The following is a 25,656-nucleotide window of genomic DNA, read 5'->3' on the forward strand; positions in this document are numbered from 1 at the left end:
TATTTTTGCATTAGTTAAACGTTATAAAAAAATAATATTTAAAAAATTTATATTGAAACGAATCCAATGATATCCCACAAGTTAATATTTTTACTATTAATTACGGTCAAAGTTTTTAAACTTTGACCATGTGAACAGTAAACATGAGGAACATTATGAAACGGAGGGAGTATTACTTATCTTTATATGACTATCTATAACATTTAACAAAATCACCAAATATGACCTCTATTATATAAGGGAAGATGGGATGATTTGATGTCCATGTAAAAAGATTAAAAATGTACTCATTAAATAATACATATCACATTCAATAAAATATTCATTTCAAACAAAATGATATTGTTAAGAAAGTAATTATTTATTTAAGAAATAGACTTAAATTAAGCAAAGTAAATAAGCTGAGTTAAAAATTTAGAAAAATAGGAAAGTAAGGAAATTATCAATAAATATAACTTATGTTAATTTTTTAAAAAAAAACTTAAATTAAAATTAATGTTGAGATTCCTCTGAAACTAAAAGAAAATTTAGTCAAAATTGTGCAACTACTAAAAAACGTTGGTAGTATTATTATACAATTATTATATTATTAATATGTTTCCAGCAACATAAATATTTTAAATATGTTAATGCAAAGGATTGTCATATAACTTGTATATAAACTTTCGTGCAAATTTAATATTTTGATATGTAAACCGTGCATCACACTTTATGATTGGACGAGTTTGGTTTTAGGTTGGGATGACGAAGAAGATAGACATAGATGCATGATTAACTAATATTCACTAATCTAACAAATTATGAATATTTTAATTTTTTTACTACTAATCTACATACGATAATGTTAGGTATATTTACTTGATTACTTTAATCTAACCAATTGACAAGTACTCTAGAATAGAGTTTTAAAATTAAAAATTCTCTTACCATAAAAATCGGGTCTAGGCAACGATGGGTCCAAACAAATATTGTAGTGTATAGAAATTAAAAAAAAAACCTTGGTTTTAGTGGGTGAAAATAGCCAAAATTGATTTTATTATTGAAAACCTACAAATTTTTGGATTTTATAAAAAAATTATCATACATCTACATTCAAGTGGGGTCAAATGACCTCACATCCTAAACACTAGCTCCGCCCCTAGGTCTAAAGGGGTACACGGATGGTAATGAAACATGGATAATATTATTTTTCACCCGCGGGGCGGGGATTAGAATGGATGAGTATTGTACCTATTGTGGTAGCGACAGGGGATGCGAATTTTAGGCAGCTACAGGTGTTAGGGACCAGCCCCACCCCGTTTCGAAGTTATCTCTGGCTGACTAAAGTGCATGGTGGAGTTAGGTGTTAAATGATCGTGTAATGACGTAGATGGCGGGGGACTATTAAGTAGGTATTACCAACGAAATAAAGAGCGGGTGAGAATAACTTTATGTTTGAAACATGTGATGAAAGGGGAAGAAAGTAAATTTATTTACGTACCCTTATTTTTTCTCAAACTTTTAAATAAATAACGCGTAGAATGGGGCAGTAACATATCTATTCATTATTAATTTTAATAAGAAGATTATCTATAAGCTATATATTAATGATAAGTTCTATAACTGTAATTTAAATATGCAGGTTTAATATTCATATCATAAACTGTGCATCGCACGGGTACTATACTAGTTAAGTTTCTAAAGAGGATTCCGATCCTACAAAGTTTACAAACTACTTCATGTTGTAATAATTGGGTTTTCAAGGCAAATACTAGAATAAGAATAAGAACGAGTTTAGGAAATCGTTGCGCCGTGGTAACCAAACCACTGCCTTGAAAACGAGATTCGGTGCAACCGGGGTGCACAATTGTATCCACCGATTCGTTCCCTAAGGTTTACACAACTCTCAACACACAAAGGCACTTTTGGGTGATGAGATGGAGCCACATAAACTTATGCCCAAAAGAATAAGAAGGAAAAGGTTTGAAGAGATACAAATATTCATGACTTAATTATGAACCAAAATTCTTCCATCCAAAACAAAAGGGAAAGGAGGAGGAGAGGAAGAGATCAATATATGTGTGTACCAACAACTCAGAAAATGAAGAGTACTTATAGGATGTGTGGAGGAGACAAAACAATCCAAAAAAATCAAAGGATTCAAAGGAATTCAATGATATTAATCAACCATAAACCCATGATAATGAAGAGTTGATAACCCCCATAATCAAGAGAAATAATGGACCAACTTAATCACCATAATCAGAATGATAATTGTCCATAAATAATACTTAAAAGGTTATCATAAAGGAGGAATCCAAAGAGAAGATCAAAAACGGACAACACCAAGAACCGATCTCGAAACCTGCCGGTTTTCCAAAACCGGCCGGTTTTCGGTTCACTTCAAAAAATGCCTTTTAAGTCCGATTTTCAACTTACACTCGAAACCTGCCGGTTTCGGAAAACCTGGCAGGCAGGTTTTGAGAAACCTGCCGGTTTTCCAAAACCTGGCAGACAGGTTTTGAGCGCTTTTCCATCTTTAAATTCCAACACTTCAATTCGTATATTGTACAGGAACACCACATCATCAACGTATATTTATACAAAAATACAAAATATTGATCATGTAATATATAATCTGCGTTATGATAATATATAACAACCATATAACACCAGATATAATTCAGTAGAGAAATTAAATTAAATTAAAGGAAAAACTTGCCGGGCCGGGCCGGGCCGAGCCGGGTTATCATCGGGGCTTGCCTTTAAGCGTCTTATCAATAAGTTGACGAGCCTTTCTACTTCGTATTTCCACCTTAACACTAGCACTTTTATCCATTTTCATGTATGGTTTCTTTGATGATTTCTTCTTCTTCTTTGTCAATGAATTCACCTTCGATTTTATTGTCTCCATTAAACTTCCCAATTGGTTTGCCATTTCTTTCTCTCTCTAAAAATCGTGGAAATGTAGTGTGGACATACAAGTGAGTTTAAAGACTTGTACGTATGAACCATCTTATTGTTAAACGCAAAGGAAAGTGTAACGGTCTATTTATGGAATTAATTAATTTAATAAATAAATAAAAGTGTAAAGGTCGTCCACTATGACTTGCTAAAACGGTTGAATTTAATGCACTACAAAGAAGAAGAAGAAGAAATAGTTAAATAATTTAAAATTGTGGCCAAAATTTAACGTGTTGGATTAAGTTCTGTTCTGTTCGATTTATTTTGACAAAATAAGTTCAAATAAGTTCATATGCGTTCAAATAAGTTCAGTTAACATAGTCAAAAGAAATAAATTTAATATTTTCTCACACAATTCAAAAGAAATAAGTTTAATATTTTCTCACACAATAAGTTATTTGAAGTTAAAATAAGTTTAAGATAAGCTAAGGTAATGAAAACAAATCGAATAGAACAAAACTTTACTCGCACTTGTGAATTACTAAATTGAACCAAATTTGAATAACCCGGTTCCTTACTAATAGGCTATATGACGTTTTGGTGTACCCGCTATATTTTACGGAGTATTAGCTAGTTCATATAATTTTACCAATTAAATTATTTTATTTTGGTTCTACTACGAGGAGTTCCCCCACCGCCTACGGCGAGTGGACTAATTTCCCGCGGGAGTTTGTATGGGTACCTCGGTGGGCAGCATCCCTCCCAGTTGAGATTTTTTCAATATCCAAGGCTCGAACCCGGGACGTTAGTTAAGGAGCAAGAGGCTCTTAACCACTCATGCCAACTTCAATTGGTCAAATCTATACCTAGTATTTAAAAAGCGAAACCACATTTGATTAGATGACACGTGTCACCATTTTGATTAGATGACACGTGTAATCCATTCTTTCCTCCATCAATTTGGTTATTTTATTTTATGTATTCTTTGTTGTTTGATATATTATACAACTACAACCGCCTCTTTCACTTCATCTTCCTCATACAACATCAATTCACCAATTCATTCATTTAACATCTTTCACTTCATCTTCCCGATTAACAATCAATATTAATACACTATTTGATTTATATTTTCTTCCGACCTTTAAATTTTACCTCTATTTAAGTTATATATTTTCTCTAAAATCACAAACTCAATAAAATTAGAACTTAAAAAAATAGACTAAATAACCACTATACAACCGCCCGTTCAAAGGACTCAAAAACTAGTTACTTTTTATATGAGATATGGTTTACTTTCGACTGCACCTTAGAAATAGCTAGAAAGTTAATGCACTCTTAATAAGTAGGGATGTCAGTGGGGCGGGTTTCGAGGGAGACCCGCCCCGCATCCGCCCCAAGTAGGCGGGGATGGAGGTAGGTTTGGCGGGTGATGGAGCGGGGATGGGTATAAAAATCATACCCGCCATGGATGATGGGGCGGGTGTGGATTTTGTGTTGAACCCGCCCCATCCCCGCCCGCCCCGCCTCATCCCCACTCGCCCCGCTCCATCCCCACTCGCCCCGCTTCATACCCGTCATGGGTCATGGGGTGAGTTTGGATTTATTTGCATCTTTAGGTGATAATATAAATTTAGGTGAGATTTTTATGTTTTTTGTTTGGATTTTTTTGTTATGACCATTATATAGGTTACTTTAGTCATAATGTATTTTTTTTCTATAGTTAACTTTGATTACTCCGTATATATAGCAAATGTTTGCTAAATAATAAAAATTAGGCGGGTATGAAGCGGGGATAAGACGGGGATGGATACCCAGTTGGGTGGTGGGGCGGGGATGGATTTTAGCTTACACCCATTTGGGCGGGGATGGAGATGAATTTTGTACCCGCCATGGGTGATGGGGCGGGGATGGGGATGAAAATCTTAGGTGGGAATGGGGATGGAGGGACCTACATCCGCATCCGCCCCGCCCCGCCCCATTGACATCCCTATTAATAAGGAGTATTACGTTGATAAATTAGTGGCTACCGTTGTTGGTCAAAATATTCCAACACGTTTTGATGGGGTTATGGATTTTGTGGGTTAGAACTGGGGACGATGTCAACTAGGGAAGCATGGATATCAATTTTCAAAGGGATTTAAATCATTTAATACACAAATCCTCTTTACAAATTCTATTTCATGAAAATCTATATTGCAATTTGAAGGTAAGACCTAAGAGCCCTTGATTTTATATTTATCGCTTATCAAGAAAATCTATTGCACAATTCGAGCGTAAAACATATCATACACAGGTTATCAGTCCATTATAACCACTAGACCAACATTTCATTGATACTTTTCTAATATAAGTAATTGATTATGTAAATAATGATAAAAAAATAAAAAAAATAAAATAGTGATTAATGGGGGGCTTGGTATTGGAGATCGAGAATATCAACTACTCTGTAGTACAGAATTTCAAATAAAATACACGTCATGTGCTCAATCATTAGGTATCCCGTATCGCACATTTTGGCTACTCATTTCATGGAGTAAAATGAGACGGAAGAAGTATTATAGATTAGTCGATTAAACTCAATCTAATTATCAAAGCTTTGGTCATCTTGACTTAGTCTTCTTTCGGCATTTGAATCTTTTTATTTAGTATGCTTTAATAAAATCCATAAGTCAAACAATTTGAATGTAATAAACCCTTTTCTTTACGAAATAAATGGCATTTATTATAAAAATGTTGTAGATTATGCGCAAGTAGGATTGACAAGTCTACTAACAAATTAATATTGACAAAATAAACCTGAACACGAAGGTTTAAGCCACAATTGCACCGATCAGTCTTTTAGGCGTTCACAGGTGCATGAAATAATTTGCGATCCTACCTATTAAGATCAAGAAATGCTACTTCCACTATGGTTATCGCCCCCTTCTAAAGTTTTATCAACGAGTTTTCGAGATTTCTTACTGCGAAAAGCCACCTTAACATTAGCACTCTTTTCCATCTTGATATATTTGCGATAGATATTCTTGTTTTTCTTCAAAGATGAAGGTGACTTCATCTTCTTCAATGCTTTAACCTTTGACTTTATTACTCCCACAAAACTATCCAATTGATTTCCCATTGTTTTTTTTTGTAAGGATATATAGAGAGGTTGAAATGGAGGAATGAATAATTGGGTATTGGTTTTTTCTTTCTAAGTACATCCAAATGCAATTAGCATTAAGTGTAATGGTGTGAATTATGAACCAATAGTCATGTCTTTACTTCTACTCCACTACTATAAGAATTTTAATAGCTTTGTAGGTGATAAATTGCTTTGCTTCAAAGTTCAAGAGTTGGTTTATAGTATCTTGTTATTAAATTAATTAATTAGGCTTTCTATGTAATAATCGTAGTTGTTCCTGTCAACTGATCGATAAAAAACTTAAAATGGGGATATCTTTACTATCTTGTAAATATGGACGACAATGCTTGAATGGTTTAGAAATTATGTAAAAAAATCATAACCAACAGTCTGCTAGGACTATGGACCGATCCAAATCGGGTCCGGACCCGGAATGGACGGATCCAAAATCTGGTTAATTTCATGTCCTGAGACTGGTCTTGAATTGTTCCGGACAAGACTGGTCCTGTCTTAGAAATTCCGGACTAGACCGATTCTAGACCGGTCGGTCCGGTAATTTTTGCTATCTTCCTCGTTTATTAAAAATAAAAAGTTGTTGTACCTTTCTATAGTTGCTGCCTAATGTATTCTCCATATGTATATGACAAAAACCTGCAACATATTTATATGATAAAAAACCTGCTGCATATTCCAACGATAAATACAACACTATCTTTGTTCAAATCTTCCATAATTATTGGAGATTCAATCAAAATTTCAATAAAAAAAATTTGGTCGTTCTCTTGCATTTTCAGGCAACCCTACAAACTATTTTCTACCATAATGTTTTACCCAGTTTCCTCCCTAGCCTGCCAAGGACATTAACAAAATAAAGCATAAGTGAAGAAAATTGTTTCCTTTGCGTATTCAGTCAACCACTCAGTATTTGAATAGAATGCCCGTATTTTTTTTAAAAACGCCCACGTTTTAAATGTAAAAGGACAATTTTGCACTTATAAACATAATCCCTTTCTTTCATTCAGCCAGTTTCAATTCTTTCATTTATTTTTGAAAATATAGTATCAACTGAAGTCTCGAACGTATATTGTGCACAAGCAAACTATCGGGTGTGCAAAGTATACGAGCATGTGGGAAAACAACAATTCAACATGGATCTACTTCTACTTCTACTTCACATCAAAATCTATTTTGAGATAAACAAAGCTCTTAAAACAAAAGGGATTCCATTTAGGTAAGCATGATTGTAGCTTTTTCTTACCCTTTCTTCGAAATGGAACCAGATTCTTCATTTTCGCACAAAAATGGGGAAAAAAGAGGGTTAATGTCAAGTAAACAAGGCTGAGAATGATAATAACATACTTGTAAACCAAACAAGGTAATTGAAAGGAAAAAAATCAACACAACAACGAAATGGAAATTTACGAAACAAAACCGAGTTTTGTATTAGTCCTTTAGTTCCCCATTCATCTACTAGTATTCAAAATCTTAGGCCCCGTTTGGTATTGTGTCTGTTTTTTACAAAATTAAAAACTAAAATATGAAAACTACAAAAAGTAGTTTTTAGTTTTTTGTTGCCAGTTTCCAAATTCAACGTGATTATTATAAGTATGATTATTTCTCATGATTCAATCTAAATCATACGGAGTATGACTTATAAAACCAAAAAATCAAAAACTGAAAATTGACAATGATACCGGATAGGCCCTTAATTCATAGTTGAAAGGGGAAAAGGGATTGGTAAGGTGTGAGGGATTCAAAATTACAGAGTCGACCACTGAACTCAGACACTCAGTAGACAAAGAGGCAAAAATTCTGGGATTAAACATTTAAAACTATGACCTAACAAAATTTGACCCTGATATTAGAATCAATTAGCCAACATATAATTTTTCTTGTTCAATACTATTTTCATACATCTTGCAAGCCAAACTCAATACTCATATTCTAAAAAGGAAAATGATGGAAGTCATCCAAAATACTGCCTAAACCTAATCATAAAATAAAGATACCTTCCTGATAATGTTTGATTCCTTGTATACTGCTACAACATACATGCCTCACTCACTGATCACCAGTTACCTGAAATCAGTAGAAAAACAACCAAAAAGTCAAGGCATCTCCAAAGCACAGAAAAGAACCAAGAAATTATACATCATGCGAATACAAGTACATCTCCGTATAGTAGACAACAATCTAATTTGGGCCGTTCTAGAATAATAAGACGGGTATAGACCAAATTCTAAATTACTTTTTACTTACTCATAATACCCTAAACTATACTTTTAACCAAAAACTCAGTAGAAAGATTCTTTTGTGGCAAGGTGGAGATGTAAGAACTTATTTGATGCAGGAAGCTATAGATCTTCACTGCTGGTTGATCACACATCAATTGTGAGCAACTCAATTCGACAGAATAGAGAAGAATAAGGAGACTGCAGAGAGAAATAGAGAGAGAATTTGAGATTTAAGAAAGAAGAGATTCTTGTTATTATGAATGATGATTGCTACAATTGTGTTGCCGCGTTACTTATACAATACGCCAGCTATAGTTTGTAACAAACAACTTGCCAGCTCAGCCTATCAGTTATAACAACTTCTTAACTGATTATTTTGGCGCCAAGAACTACAATACAAAAATGCTAAAGTCAAACAAATGTTGACTTAACTAATTAACTCATTATTATGGCGCCAAGAACTACAATACAAAAATGCTAAAGTCAGACTTAACTAATTGTCCTTATCATAATACAAAAAGGAATAGTAATGGCCTCGTTCCTTCGGAGTAAGGGTGACAACCAAAAAAGTGTCCATTGGGGTTGGGTCTGAGCCAGGTGCTGTAAACATCTAAACAAGGCCTACCCTCTTAATTTCGGTCTTGAACCTGACCCGACCCTGACCCTGACCCTATTCATTAACACATTTATATGACCCGCTATTGACCCGCCCCTCTATTGACCCACACTGACCCGCCCCGACACTTACAGTAACCAGGCCTAGTGGTGGAGAATACTTGCTCAACCAAATAACTTAGCAGTTCGCATCCTCACAAAAAAATACTTCAAACCTTCAACGGGATATAGGGCCTTCCACAGAGGGTCCCACATTTGGAGGGGGATGGGGAAAATCTGGGAAGTGTCAAAGACTCTACTCAATGGGGGGTGGGGTCTGGTACAGTGATCAACTTCTGGTATGACAATTGGCTTGGAATTGGCCAAGAAGAAGAAAATCTTAGAGTTGCTGACATGACACGGGAAGGTGTTTGGGATTTGACTAGGGCGTCAGTTGCTCTTCCCCCTCATATTTGCTCGATCATACACTCAATTCCTTTACCCCAACCTGAAAATTCTGATTTCATATTCTCTCCTTTATCTCGTGATGGAAATGTCTTATTCTCTAAAGCTCTCAACCTTGTCAACTCCACACACACAAATGATCAACCCCGTAATGGATGGATGTGAGCTCAAAATTCCTCCAAAATCAGGTTCTTCGTCTGGATTTCGGCCTTAGACTCCCCCATAGCAGTGGTCTGTTCACTCGCAAAATTGTAGACTCTCCGATGAGCAAATGGTGATTGTGGAAGAGAACACCATTCATGTGCTTCGTGATTGTGGTAAAGCAAGAGAGGTATGGGATTTGTTACCCCTTAACTCGAATTATTATGCAGATGCCCTTCCCCAGTGGCTCAAGTTGAATCTGATGCATCAATACCACATCCCATACTGTAAAAAATTCTTACATTCCATGGGGGTTAATGTTCTCTTTCACACTTTGGGCTATATGGACCAGAAGGAATGAAAGGGATGTTTAGGGACACTCATCAAACCCCAGAGAGATGTCTAAGTAAAGCTAAAACCTTGGCTTGGGAATTTCTTTCCTCCCTGCACCAACCTCAGAGAGCAGACACCTTCGTGGACCCCACCGCCACCCCATGGATGGATTGTTATCAACTGTGATGCTTCTATCTTGTCACCAAATAGTGTGGCGGGAATTGCAGGAGTTTGTAGAAACTCACATGGTGAGTACGCTCTATGGCTTCCAGAAACGAACTATGGCAGTCTCACCCTTAATGGGGGAATGCATAGCTATCTTGCAGGGGATGAAACTGGGTGGGAGAGAGTCGTTATTCAGTCACACTCCAAGAAAGCGATTGATAGACTCTTGATGGAAGATCTAACACCAGACTTAACTTACTCTATTAGTTCTCAATGCAGGGCCCTGACATTAGGGACTACTACATGGAAATTTGAGTTCGTCCCAAGATTAGCAAACAAGGTTGCAGATCGGATGGCTAAAGATTGTAGGATTTCTATTTTCTAGCTTAATGGGCACTGATGTCGTTGTTTTGACTAGTATTTACCATCATTTGATTTTGGAGGACTTAGTGCCTCATGGGTCTGTAACTTAACTTGATTTCTGTTCCTGGATCTCTCTTGCTATGCATCAAAAAAAAATTGGTATTTCAACTCTTTTTTTTTTTTATAAATGATCCTTGATTAAATGCGGTGAATCAATTAGCGACAGAGGGAGTATGTAAAGAGTATGAAAGCAACATCAGCATTTAGGAACAAATTCTTTATAACTTGCACAATAAAAAGCATGGTTGAAGTATACTTACCCAGCTCCCCGTCTTCCAGCTCCTCGTTGTCTCCTTTTCTACGAGAACCATTACGTTGCTCTCTCTTCGGTTTCTTATGCTTGCTTTCACTGTCAGACTCTGTGTGTTGCTGCATTTTAAACAATAGATAAGAGAAAAATCAATTACAATATTAATTTTTACAAATAATTGAAGTTTAAAGTCAGCTTGTTTACAACATAAGTAGATGAGAAGAGAATGCTTACTTCTCTCGACTTCTTACGCTCACTGCTGTGCCTATGAGAGCTTCTAGAATGATCTTTTCCATTTTTATCCAAACCTGAATCATTTTCATCATCTTGATGGCGCTTACGGTGCTTCTTATCCTTGTCCCTTCCTGATTTTCTGCCCTGACTTGATACCGAAACATCATCAATATCAAGTTCAGCATCCCCCTCGTCCCTTCCACTTCGGTCCTTTCCTCTATCTCTGTCACGCCTCCTATCTTTTTCCCTTTTGTCCCTAGACCTTTTATCTCTTTCTCTTTCCTTCTCTCTCTTCGCCTAATAGAATAGAGAAACAAGGATCCAGCTTTCAGAAGAATTATAGGAAACAGCAACCAGAAATTTAACTATTACGGCCTCTGGTTTTAGCCTTTTACCATATTCGGATGTCCCACAATGAAATACGAATTATATACTAATAAGTCGTCCTTTCTATTGTTTCTCGTGAATTTGCATGCTCTTCAATAAAAAACTAGACTTTGGGTATACCTTTTCTTCTTTTCTTTTTCGATCTTTCTCCTCCTTTGCCTTCAACTGATCAAGATACTCCTCAAAAATTTGCCTAGAGAAAGCTTCTTCCTCTATAGACCTACATCATAAGCACACAAGCCGAATTTGATACAAACATTAAAAAGAATCTAGAATGACAATTAAAACAGAGCAAAAAAAGGATGATGCAATCAACCAGAAACACAAATCTAACTTATACTCCATTAGAATTAAGAAAATTACGAGCAATTTACTCTTCTGCATTATTAGCCAAAACAAGTTCGTGAATCTAGAGAAAGAGGGAGGGGGGAGTGTAAAATGGCAGAAGACTGTATAGGGGAAGAAAGCACAATGAAATCTTCTTCTTTTTGGGGGTATAAAACTTACCAAAAAAAGAGATGGAACAACTATTTTAAGACAGCCAAAAAGGAATATGGAACAACTAAAAAACAAAGTTAGTACAAAAAACTTGGTATGGCAAATTGGCAATGACCCAAACAGGCCAAACAAACACCAACCAGAGCCTCTCCCAGGGGCTCTACCTCCATTGAGATTCAGCTTAACCGTACCCTAGAAGATGTCTCTCTTATAAACTAAAACTGGTGAAGTAATTGGATGGCTAAACCGTACCATACTTCACAACAAATTTTAGGACACTTAAAACTTAATTGACTTCGTCCATTACTCCATTATAATGCAGAAGTAAGGTAACAGATATGCATATAACTTGATTCTAAAAAAATCAATAATCAATATTTAGCATCTTGAAATCACAATGAGCATATAAACAGCAATACCTAAACTCATCTCGAGCTTCAAATAGTGGTAGACAGTCCTCCCAACTTGAATCCACGGTTATATCCTGTGATATATTTAAAAATACGTAAGACCTTGAGGAGTATGAGGACCTTAACCACATCCAACAAAGTCAACTTTTCAGCGGGAACAAAATATGTACTACCTTGAGTGAACATAACAAGTTAAAGAATTCATCTCCAAGACGCTTTTGCCTTTTTGCCTCTTTTTCTTCTTTTTCTTTGACTCTTTCAAGTAACTCATCAAAAACTAGCTGCAGAGCACAAGGCAACAGAGTATTAGAAGCACTCAAGAGAATCAGCTCAGAGCCCCAAGAAGCAACTAAGGAAGAAAAATTTCCGCAACCCCAACAAAATAACATTAAGAAGCCACAAAAAACCCCACAATTGTTATAGTAATCGGCAGGGGACAAGCTGAAAGAAGTTTGAAGTTCAAATAAAAAGGTGCATAGGACAGGACAAAGTTGATCATTAAAGGAGCATGCGCCAGGTGGCAAACCCTCTAATATATCCATGGTTTTGTATAATGATGCACAAAACCAATAGAGCACTGGCAACCCACCAACACTGCCATAAAAGTAAAAAACAGGACAAGCTCGGGAAATGAAAAGAAAAACTTAAACCGAGACATATAACAAAGAGTATTAAAAGATCCATGACGGAGAGATTACTATTCCCAAACATTTAACTAAACTCTCAACAATTCAACTATGTTAACCAGATTTGCTTTTAGGTTCACACGATCACACCTCCAGCAAAACAACAACTCTATTCAATCTCAAGGTTGCTTAAAGCTCGTTTATAGTAACGTTTAAAATCAGATTACCAATGGGGTAACTCTAGGTCCACTCACTTAAACTACATGATCCTTCCTTTCATATTATGAGCCCACTAAACTAACTTCTCTTATTACAAATTGTCCGTCACTGAAATATCAATGCACTAAAACTTGTCAATTTCAAATATCAAGACAATAAGATTTGTTTGTTTTTAATACGTATACCATAAATGAACACTAATATTTGTGAATAGCTTTGAAACTATGTTAGTCGGGCTCTTCATTTCACCTCAAGGACTTGTGTCGGATCCTCGACACTCCGACATGGGTAGGACAGTACGACACTTTATTTTGGGACAAAATCATGGAAGTTTCACAAAATAGCCGAGTCGGACACTTGGATACGTATCCGAGATTCTACTCCTAGTTAGGGATGGCAACGGGTAGGATCTGGACCGGATCCTCTAGGATCCAGATCCAGACCCGTTTTTTAGGCAAGGATCCAGATCCTACCCGGATCCGCTGGGTAATTAAATTGAGGATTCAGATCCAGATCCTACGGATCCGGGTGGATCCTAACTTATTTTTTCATCAAACGAAACTAATTTTCATTTTAACCTTAAAACATAGTTTAATAAAACTTCAATAACAAAGCTATTTTTCCATACAAGCATTTACTAAAATAAAATTTAACAAATCCAACATAAATAATACTAAAAGTTCAAAAACTTCAATAATACTACAAGTCTTAAGTCTTTACTTTTATATTTTTATATATTTTTTTTATAAAAACGGGTAAACGGATCTGGATCCGGGCAATGACTTAGGACCCGATCCAGATCCGTTTTTAAAACCAAGGATCCATATCCTACCCGGATCCGTCGGGTCCAAAAATTGAGGATCCAGATCCGTTGAAAACGGATCTGGATCCACGGATCCGGGTCGGGTCCATTACCCACTGCCATCCCTACTCCTAGTAACATAGCTTTAAAAGATACTAATGCTACAATGGAGGGGTATTTTCCTAATGGCTACAATATTAGATGCTACTATATAAATCATACTTTCATTTTAACCTTCACATTATAGTATTATACTAGCGAATAATACTAGATGCACACATACACATATATCACGTGCATACACCATCACAGAATTTAAGGCTTCTTCTATTATACTCTGAGATCATCATAATAACTCAAGACATATCATCATCAAGAGAGACATCATACACACGTAAGTGTAACGCTTTAAGGACAGACAGCTAGGAACCGACACCAACCTTTAAGTTGTTCTCTGACACGGCCGGGGAGCTGATCTCGTCCTCTATCGCAGCCTTGAAATCTTCAAGAGTCCAAGTGGAAGATAAGGCAACCTTCATTAAAGATAAACTTTAGCTACTGAGGAACAAATAAGTGGGGAGAGAAAACATAGTTGTTTATAGATGTTAACCTTTCCAGACTTCACAGCATCCTTAATCCGTATTCTATCTTCTTCATACTGCAGAATACAAAGGTTTACACTTTATAAACAATGTATATCACTCAAGTCAGAAAAATAAAAACTAGAGGAAAATTATCCACTGCACCCTTGAGGTTCCTGGTTTAGTACAATCTCTAATATATTATAACCTTGATAAAAAATAACCCTGACATTTTGGAATTAGTACTCTGATAACTATTCTTGCTGACAAATGTTAAATCTATTAGCATATTGGTGATAGGCAGACATCAACCGTAACACCCTCATTTAGACATTTTTCAATGTTTAACCGAGTAAGGACATCATGGTGAATGTACAACCTTTTTATTATCAATACACTAAAATCCTAATTCTAACATCTATTACTCAGGGTTTGTTCTTTTCAGATAAATATTACTCCCTCCGTAATTTTTAGGAGTCACACTTACCATTTCCGTCCGTAATTTATTAGGAGTCATACTTCCACTTTTAGCAACTTTTCTACCCCGCCATCTAATTAAATAATATATCTAATTTACCATATAACCCACCACCACATTAAACAATTCATTTTAGAAACCCACCCCACCAAAGTTAATGGTCCCCACTTGTTTTACTTGAATAAAATATTTACCCCATCCCCACTTGCTTTATTATTTTATTTCATTCTACTATTCTTCCTTAATACCCGTGCCCGGCCATATGTGACTCCTAATAAATTACGGAGGGAGTACTATTACTTATCGGAACTTGTTGCCCTTTACTTGAACTTATATGAACAAGTTGGAACTTATTGTTGTGAATTGAACTTAGGTAGCACTTCTTGGCCCTGAACTTAACTTATTTGTACTTATTATCGCTTTATCTAAATTTATCTTAACTTTTTTTTATGGATTAAGTTTATCTGAACATATTTTAACTTAACTTGAAAAAAGTAAGTTAGGTGAAGGAAATTTTCCAAAGTCCGAAGACACTGCAGAGAATTTTCAATACTTAATACATAGTAGAAACTAAATAAATAACAGAAAGCTAGACACTTGGTTCATTGTACATTTATGTGTACTACTAGAAGTCCCATTAGTAAAGATGTAACTTTCTACCAGTTACAGATCAACCATAAAAATAGGTTAAAAGCAAGTTAAATATAACAATACTTTCATGCAATGGTGTCGATTTGAGTGAAACATCGGTTCAATTCTACACTAAAACGTACACAGATCAAGAAGTAGGCTTCTCAGAAATAAAAATAGTTTATAGCATGAGATAGGTATGTGACAGAAAAAAACACCTGCTTCTTTAGCTCTTCAAGTACATCTTCAAACAGCTCTTTGGGAGTGGAACCTGAGTTATTGGATGAGACTGCAACGTATACAAGTGAATCTTTAACCTGAAAACGCAATAGAAACAGGCAAATGTATTAGCAATAAAGACATGAAAATCCCAGCCGTGCAGAGCGGAGGGGCTACTACCTAACATTAAATCTTGTACTGCACTCTTCGATCCCACTAGGAAATGGGAGAAAGAAAAATATACTTTGTATGACAGATTACTACAATACAAGAAAAAACAATTCAAGTTAACAAATTAAACAGAAACGTGTAACTAACCTTTGAGTGGTACTCCCGCCAAAGTGCCTTGGCGCTGAGGGTGCCATCAGAGACATGTCCTTCCATCAACTTCCGGAATTCGTCACGGTTTTTCCGTTCAGATTTTCTAATTTCCTCCTATCAAAACCAAATGCACCAAAGGAAAGATAAGTTGGTGAGCAAAAAAGTTAAACTTCCAGCACAATTCATATGCAGTTTTAGACTTGGTGTTGGGGGTCGCAGACTCCCCAGGTCTTATAACCCATCTCTAAAGGATAAAATGAAAATACTCCAAGTTGAAAGCAAAACTGCTCCAGCCCCTGATTCAACATGAGTGGTAATATAGTAGTATGCATTTTGGCAGGTCACAAGTGTTCACTTGATTCATATTGAATTGAATGTTCACTTGATTCATATTAAATTGAATGTTTTGATTCAATATGAGTCAATAATACCTCACAGAAGCATAAAATGACACTGATGTACAGTTAACGAGCTGCTAAGCCTGCTAATTCGTCTCAGGTCCGATGGGACCTTGAAATGGGCTGTTTAGTAAGCTAAGAGCCCCGGAACTCCCCCCCCCCCCCCCCCCCCACTGTTTCCTTTATTGACCCCTAGCACACGCAGTGCCTTATAGAAGACCAAAAAAATGGTGCTCGTAAAACCAATAACCATTAAACTTTTTGCACAAATTGCATTTGGAAGGAAAGTTTTACGCATTACGGACTACATTTCAGTCATTAGAATACAGCAAATTGCCATTTACCAAACTCCTTCACCTTTACATATAAAAAAAACAACTGTGCAAAGACAACAAAAAGAAGAGCAAACATAAGAGTGGGGTAAAGCAAAACTAAAGTACCTTCTGTTTTCTTTTTTGCTCCTCCTCTTCCTTCTCCAAATCGCCAACATATTCCTGCAACCATGTATCAAGGTTAGCTTTAACTCTGTCATGTTGTGTTCACATTCTTTTCCAAACACCAGTTGTCAGATAGAAAAGACACCTGGAAAATTTTCAATTGATCCATTGTGTCAAGCTGAGAACATCTTAGATCACCCTCCAAGCGGTCTTTCACTTTCCTCCATTGACTATTTGCCTAAAGAACGAAAATAAGTTGTACCGAGAATATGCGAAGGAGCCCAATTATTAATCACATGACAGTAGGCAACATGCTTAACGTAATAGATAGAAACTAGAGGATCTGTGCTGATAAATACCTTGATAAAGTCACATGATTCCAGAAACTTCCTGTACTCCATTATATTAAGTTGCCGTTCTTCTTCTTGCTTTGTGTATTCCTAGCAACAAAAAATCCAAAAGTTAGCTATTTTTGCATGATAGTAAAGAACATACTTCTTTCAAACTTGTACATGGAAAAAAGGCAGACACAAAATCTAGTTGGCAATTAACAGATGGCACTTTTTCAGAAAAAAAGTAACAGATAAAGAAATATGTACTACAGATACCTATTTAGAGTTTTAGACCCATCAATATTATTAATCAGAACAAAGCCTACCTTCTTTTCTAATTCAACCACATATTCTTCAAACATATCCTCGCGATCTCTCCCTCGCTCAATGGCTTTGAAACGTTCATCATTACCAACCAAATGTAACACTTTGCTGTTTCCACAGGAAAAGAAAGGTCAAGCAGCAATCAACCACTAAGGACCATATACTTAAAAAAACATATGGTGCAGACGTACTACCTCCATCTTGTCGTTGACGTCAGCTCACTGCATTCCTGCAAGAAAGAGGAAGATCTTAGCGAAGGGACAAGACATGCTTGATCTAGAAATTAAAAGAAAATCAGGCAGCTTACTTCTAACATCTTCCTGAAATCCTCCCTTGCTTTTCTGTGCTTCACACGCCTTTCCTCAGCTTCGTGTTTTCTTTTTTGAGTCAAGTACTAAGGGTCAAGGATAATTTATGAGAGCATGTCAGTACAAAAAAGTTCCAGGGGTTATCCAAAGAGCAAGGTTGTGCCTTAATTAAGAAATTCAGATAAGACCTCATTAAAAGCTTGCTTCCTTTCTCCAAGTGATCTAAGAGCTGCATATCTTTTGTCATTAATAATTAACCTCATAGCCTGAAATGGCAAGTTCCAATGTAAGCGAAATTTAGCTGTTTTAGCTCTCTTCTTTGATACCCGTCAGATAAAGCTGTGGTGTGCATTCAAGAAAAGTGTTACCTGCTCCCAAGTCCAGTCTGATTCAACATTTGCAGATTCGAGAAGAGCTTTAAATGCATCTTTTGCCTCCTGCGTTGAGAAACTCATAAATTATTTTTTCAAAGAGAACAGATCATTTAGATGAGAAAGGCTGTCACAAAGGCAGACCTGTTTGCTAGCATAAGTTAGAGTTTCAGGCTCAACCAATTTGTCTTCTAAGGTCGTAACACTCGTCTTTCCAATAATATCTGTGCTTTTATTATCTTCCTGCAGCAGAAAATCAACAACATCGTAAGAAACTTTATTTATCATAAAATAAATCCACAACTTGACACATGTCATCGTGCATATAATTACAAGTAGATCACCTCGGCTTCGTTCGCCTGAACATTCTGCAAAGACTCCACAGCTTCCTCGGTTGGGATCACATTGGATTCGTTTCTACAAAAGACATAGGTCAATTAGAATCTGTGAAGCCTGCATTCCTAAAAGATGCAAGTCAGAATCAAAGTGTTCATACATTGGCAAAGGTGTAGGGTCGGAAGAAGCTGCTTGCTCATCAGCAGTTACAGGGACAGTCTCACTGACATCAACGGTAGACAAAGCATCCTTCTGTACCTCGGGATCCTTAAGAGGCAACGAAGCTAAACCAGGAGATGATACAGTTGGTGACTGAGCAACACCAACCACAGCCACAGGCGTCACTCTAGCTGGACTTGAATGTATAGCAGGAAGGCAAGAATTAGTATCCACATTGCTAGGTGTTTTAACACCAGCTTGAGAGGTGGATACAGAAGAGCTTCCAGTAACTTCTACTGCGTAAGAAGCCTTTTCTACGTGCTCCCTGGCCAACTGCAAGGATCCGAAACAACAAAGAATCTCTTATATAACTCATTTGAGGAGATTTTTAAGAAGACGACATGTATCTTAATTTGAATTCTACTATTGTTAATAAGTGTCAATAGTGAGTGAACTGAAAGGTCAGTTAAGAAAGAACCTTAAGCTCTTCAGGAATCACCCACTTAGACTGTTTGGTAACTTTGTTATAAAAGTACCTGGAATAGTTTTGTATTAACAAGAATATCAAAAAACTTTCACACGATTGATAGTAGAAATTGTAAAAAATGGAGTCATAAGTTGAATAGATAGCTCACTTTCTTCCATCAGGGCCCATATACTCCTTCCAATCAGTAGTCGCATCAGCCCTCTGTCATAGTACAAACAAAATCATTGGAACCGTATCATAAACAATCTAAACCAAAAGTGTTAAAGCAGTTCCTGTATTTTGTTCGAGTAGAAATTGAAAAGAGATGTTATAAACATATAATAGTTTGAGGAAAATGCGAACCCACGTTATGAGAACATAACAAGACTCATGGGCGATGGGCCAATAACATACAATGAATGATGAAATACTGCAAACTTGATTGAAAGATTTGAAAGACTAATAAAATATTTAGGCATGTAAAGGTCGGATGAACACTCACTAAGTAAGAAAAGGCCTTAATCAAACTAGCACGATATACAAAGACGGCCATAAAGTTATGACAGAAAAGAACCCAAACCATAGCACGTGATTTAGTGATAAACAATCTCAGAAAGTTGTAAACAAAAAAATTAATTTATCAGACCAACCTCGATCGGAGTCATCAGTTCAAAAGGTTTCTCCCACGTAGACTGCCTTGTCTTCTTGTTGTAGTAAAATCTATAACAGTAAAAATATAGTCACTTTGGGTTACTGTAACAATGTGTATCACAAAAAAAACAGACGACTCTAATATTGATTTTGAAAGAGGCAATACTATCATCATGATGATAACACATACAACTAGCAAATGATACACGGAAAAATCATGAGGAAAGGGCATCGACGGTAATGTGATATGACTAGAGACTTCCACTTCAACCCTTTCAGCTATGCAGGAAAAACAAATATTAATCATATACATATTTCTTTCTCTTCGGCTACATCTTCTCAACAGTTAATATTAGAGGTAGTCTAACACAATGTGGATTCGCATGTGTAAAAATAACAAGTATGCTCCATAATACGAATAAAAGCCAAACAGATACCATCACATTTGTAAACTAAGACATGAAAACCCCAATCTCAACTACCTATGCGTTTTAAAGACAACCCTAGTTTTGGGCCCTGGCCATGCCCCCAGGTTTTACATGGATTATGGTTTTGGCTTAATACGTGAAATTCATGACTGAAGAAATATTGTATACTCCATATTTTCTTTTGAAAATATGACATGTAAGTTAATATAGCCCAATGGTTAAGTCTCTATTGTTTGAACATGAGGTTGTGGCTTTGATTCCTCTTCTAAGTTCTAACAGTGTTTCAATTTTTTATACGTAAGCACGTATGTGAATGACATATAAACTACAAGATGACTTTTCTTTAGGATAGTGTCACGTGACACATACACCATACTAGGAAAGCCTGTTAATACATAGTGTAGATGTTTGCTTCTAGTAAGCTAGTTGTACAAAATTTAGGTCTCGCTAATACTACAATTGAATCGAAGGCAAAAGAATTTTATCAGATACAATGACCACAACATAAACCAACTCCCTTTGTTAAAAATTGGTATCTCGGCCATTTTTGTTGGAAAAATATGTAGTTTAGACTCACAACCAAGACCAAACTACAAGATGACTTTTCTTGTTCTGAAAAGCAATATATCTCAAACCAAGACCATATACCTCCTTCCATTATTAGTGTGCTCCAACCAGTCCGAAGAAGATTTTTCTGCAGGCTTGGGTTGAGAATCAACTACCTGGAAAAAAAACATTAATGAGAACCATAATTAGCAATTAATTTTGAATAAGGGAATCCCCAACCCCAAGAACGCATCTAGTAGGGGTCAATCCTTTACCTCGAGGTCATAAGGTGAAACCCCTACCAACTACACCAAGTAGTAAGTTGCTAGGTTGTGTTACTTTTGTATATACAGGACAAGAAACTTACTGAATTTATGGTTATAGATGGTAGAGGCTGCCCACTTTGCTGCAGCGGTGTGAATGTGGCAGCATCCTGGTTTCCAGAAGCTGATAAAGGTTGCCCAGAAATAGAATTGCTTTGAAAATTCATTTGAGATACTGGCTGATATTGAGATGTAGGGTACGGATTTGTCTACACATGACAAAAGGAATTATAAAAAAATAATATAGCTATCACAAGTAATAAATGAGAGTCCCTAAGTGCACGCATGCTCAAAATCTTACAGCGTAAGCTGGAAGAGGAGCCATTCCTGGACCGCCAGAAGCAGACGGAAAATTATTTGGAGGCTGCAGATTTTGCATGGGTTGGGGCAATCCAGAAGACATTGGCCTGTTTAACTGAATGTTGGACAATGGCACAGACTGTGACATTGAAGGAATATGACCTGGCGGGATAGGTCTTGCAGGCACTTGTTGTAATGGTTGAGCAAATTGCATTTGCTGGTTTTGTGATGGAGGCATTCCCATATTCATCCCAGGAATACCAGGGCCAATAGAATGATATTGTTGAGTTGATGGAGGAGCAAATTGCTGAGATGGATGCATTGAAGCAACAGACCGGAACTGTAGGATAAAAACATATAAATTTACAATTGGACTAAATTACCTAACAAAGTTAATAAAAGTATATAAACATACCTGAGTAGGCATTGGTGGAGGAATATTCTGAGGGGGGCCAACTGAACCAACCATAGGGGGACGGAGAGGCTTCCAGATCAGAAAGCAGCAATTGGAAGAAGCAATAAGGCATGAAAATATCAGAAGATATCTAATTCACTTCTACAATAAATGGAGAAGCTGGGAAGGAAGCAGAAAATATTTATAATTAAGTACAATAAGTATAGCATGACAAGGGAATTGAAGAGAGATAAGGGGAAATGGAGCTTCAGAACAATTTTCAGAGAACTATCACAATTTAAAAGCAGGAATACTTGATGATACACTATATCTCTGACATATCCTCAAAAAATCATAGACATCCTAACAGATCAATGAGAAGGGAAAATGATACTTAAAACAGAGCTACATATGAAGTTTAGCTAGAGTTAGCGTAGTCAATTGCATATTATCTCCATTAAACAGGGGGGAAAAGGGGAGTTACATCAATTCTTTTTGCCTCGTTAATCTCCTTTGCTGAGGATTTTCTTCTACTCCATAACCCTCTTTACTTGTCTTCCTTCTCATCCACAAAAACTTCCCTGACGTAATTTCCATTAAGCAACACTCCTGGTTCCACACACCAGGTAAATAAGTTTCATTTCCTTTATCCTCAACAGTATACGCAACTATATTGTCACTTCATAAAGATGATGGGATTCGATTACGTCTAGTTGCAACAAAAAAGAGTTTGAAACCACCGCTCATCAAGGCTTAATTGAGAGTTTGAAACCACCACTCATCAAGGCTTATCATTACTCCCTCCATCACTATTACCCCATTTCCTTTTTTGTTAACATGGTTCCCACTATTTCTCTCAACTTTTTTTGTTAACCCGCCTGCTAAAGAACAAATCTACCTACCCCCTCAATAAAATTCTTAATAAATTGAAAAGGGGGATGTGGCAACCTTTAGGGAGCAGATGAAGTATTGTACACAACATATATATGCATTGCATTACAAATGGTCAATAATTTATTTGCTTGCACTTGCAGGGGCAAGTCAAAGAAGAAAGACATCAGCATGAAGCCCTCAGCCCAACGGCAAGTACACTATAACTCATTCATCTATTTGATGTGACATTCTGTAAAGAAAAAGGTGAATGAAGCGAAAAATGGAGGGAGTTAGAGACTGATGTTCTATTAAATATTTACTTTCTTGTAAGACACGTAATAATGAATAGTAAAATAGTACACCAGCCCTATACCAGAAATAAAGAAGGGGGGTAGAAAGTAAACACAAAGTACCATGCCCAAGACACTACCAAGCTTCCTAACCTACAAACTATATTATACACAAACTACACAACTCTTAGATCAATAAAGTCATGCATGATCTTATCCATGAGGAGGGACAACCAATGCTCATGTTAGTTATGTTCGTTAAGCTTGCATCAAAGGTATTCTGACCAAGTTTTGGTCATAATTAACTAAAGCAGGTGTCACCGGTCTTGGTGCTGCTATGCTACTTAAATCCTAGAATGTTTGCAATGTCTGATAATGAATGCCTTAAAACGTTCTCTATGTTCAATGAAAATACAAGAAAACGAGATTATCCATTAAACTAAACTACCAAAGGATGACTTTGAAACAGTACAGCACGCCAAATCCAAAGTATATTTAGAAGACAACACCGAGGCAGATACAGGAGGGAAGAGCCATGTCCTTTTCTATGCGTTTCTAATAATTTATAATACTCAGGATAAATATAGCAAACACAGAGAAAACCAACATCAAGCTATCATATAGAAATCCATAAACACCAGTCTCATGTTAGAGTGGAGAGATAGATAGGGAGAGAGAGAGAGAATCCCAGACATAGGTTAATGCAGGGAGTAGTCCTAAATAACTCATACTCTAAACAAGAAAGATCTAGTAACCCTTCTCTGCAAAAACGCACATTAAAACTAAACAGTTGAGGAACAAACATCAAGCAGAAAGCCTACCGGACCCGGTCCACCAGAATATTGAGGATTGTTAGCCATCGTGTCGATCAGCTAAAAGCCCAAGGTTGCAAACTGAAAGAACCAACAAGAAATACACTTACGTCACAAATATGCTTGGGGGAACCCCTACAAAAAGAAATTAGCTCAATATTAGTTGGTGCTGGAAATGGCTGATTACGGACATTACTCATAAGTCTAATAATCGAGTCACAGGGAGCTAAAAATTCATGAACGTGTTCTCAAGAAATGACTCAGAGATATCCTTTGAAGCTTAAACAAGGATGCATGACAGCTTGTATTTTCTCTCTTTGGTAATCAATAAAAATAAATAGTACTTGCCCAAGAAAATATCTCCCTCTTTCCCAGTGGACCAAGATCAATACTTTTGCCATTAAATGTGCTCATGAAGTTCGTCTTATCAGTATAACAGTATTTAATCCACCAGTTCTAGTGAAATACTCCATATCTCACATGAGCTTAGACACTCAGCAAATGAAGGACTGCAAAATTCATAATTATTTCCCACTTGAAAGAAGATTCTCCCCTGGCATCCTACAGTGAGCATCATACATGAGCCCATAAACCCTAAAACCCTCTCAAGTCCAAATTTTGGAGCTCACAACTTACTCAACACCATCAATTGCTATACTAGATGATAATAAGATTAGAATTCTTTCCCACTTGAAAGAAGATTCTACCCTGGCATCCTACAGTGAGCATCTTACATGAGCATATAAACCCTAAAACCCTTTCAAGTCCAAATTTTGGAGCTCACAACTTACTCAATACTATCAATTCCAATATAAATGCTAACAAGATTGGAATCCACTGATAAAACTTGAAATAACTACCGTTCACCCAAGGTGAGAAAAATGAAAGAGAATAAAGTCCCCGGATTCCATGATCCCTGGGATGCAACAAAATTAAGGTATAGTGGTGACTAATGTTGATTGAAAACAATAATAAAATCACTTCTCCCAATTGCTCACATGAAGCATAACCTACAATTACACAAACACCTAACTCTTATAAACATAATTCTCGAATCAGTTCCCCAGCAAAAAAACGGGAAAAAAGTTCCCCAGAAAACAATCCTGTAATTCACAATGCAACTATGCAAGAACACAACTTTCTATATCTTGAAGGAAAATGAATAAACAAGACATTATATTAAATCACAAAAAGGTCCAAATTAGCATAAAAAATTCGCCCCCTTCCAACCAAAACCCACCACCAGAAATTCCATATAATCACGAATGCTAAACTTCCCAACCTCTTATAATCATCCATAACAGTTCAATTCAGCACAAAATAGTATCGATTCCGTAAAAACAAAACTAGTAAGAAGCGGAAAAACCCCAGAATAATTCGACAATTACTTCAAAAATTAGAGAGAGAAGGAGAACCTGATTGAAATTGACAATGGGGGACGTAAGTGAGTTTTGAGTGATGGGAGTTACGAATTTGAAGAAGGTCTGTAAACTTTGCAGAAACTTAGACCTCCGAAAATCTAAAACCCATGGAATTTTTGTGTTTTGCCAAACAGTGGCAAATGTTTCCGACCCGTCTAGAACCTTTTTTCTGGCTTCTTTGGTGAGGATCGTACTAGCCGCTCCCTAAAAGTTTAAAACATATTTGTATTAAAATGTTAATGCTTAATGGTCAAAAATAGAAGTAATAGATGTTTTATACACTAGGGTGCACAATTATGTATCCTATTTTTAAATAAATATATAATTCAAATATAAAGAATATGCTTTCATCCCAAATAAATAGCAGTAAATGGACATAAAATTCAAATCCAAAGAAAATATAGTACAAATATTCTACTTGTACACCCGGGTGTATAATTCAAATTGCGTAAAAATAGCCGGTTAGGTAA

General features: G+C 36.4%; 1 protein-coding gene across 2 annotated transcripts; it reads right to left on the reverse strand.

The window, feature by feature from the left end:
- Window positions 1-7,799: 7,799 nt before the first annotated feature.
- On the reverse strand, window positions 7,800-25,380 carry LOC110804739 (pre-mRNA-processing protein 40A). 2 transcript variants are annotated; one of them, XM_022010356.2, is made up of 30 exons: window positions 25,181-25,380; window positions 23,775-23,846; window positions 21,812-21,880; window positions 21,398-21,736; window positions 21,141-21,305; window positions 20,876-20,949; window positions 19,799-19,868; window positions 19,318-19,370; window positions 19,161-19,218; window positions 18,684-19,015; window positions 18,532-18,604; window positions 18,332-18,430; window positions 18,185-18,253; window positions 18,005-18,082; window positions 17,816-17,902; window positions 17,703-17,737; window positions 17,511-17,616; window positions 17,212-17,292; window positions 16,998-17,090; window positions 16,856-16,909; window positions 16,015-16,131; window positions 15,696-15,794; window positions 14,399-14,446; window positions 14,229-14,321; window positions 12,315-12,422; window positions 12,151-12,215; window positions 11,354-11,453; window positions 10,847-11,143; window positions 10,623-10,731; window positions 7,800-8,086 (listed from the first exon to the last, which is right to left on the reverse strand). In XM_022010356.2, the coding sequence occupies exons 2-30, from the start codon at window positions 23,811-23,813 to the stop codon at window positions 8,076-8,078; spliced, it is 3,021 nt and encodes a 1,006-aa protein (XP_021866048.1). In that variant the 5' UTR covers window positions 23,814-23,846; window positions 25,181-25,380; the 3' UTR covers window positions 7,800-8,075. The 2 variants fall into 2 exon arrangements, with proteins under 2 accessions (XP_021866048.1, XP_021866042.1); XM_022010350.2 differs by having other exon boundaries at window positions 23,775-23,900.
- Between the last annotated feature and the right edge of the window lie 276 nt (window positions 25,381-25,656).

Source organism: Spinacia oleracea, chromosome 4 (assembly GCF_020520425.1).
Source record: "Spinacia oleracea cultivar Varoflay chromosome 4, BTI_SOV_V1, whole genome shotgun sequence".
NCBI lineage: Eukaryota > Viridiplantae > Streptophyta > Magnoliopsida > Caryophyllales > Amaranthaceae > Spinacia > Spinacia oleracea.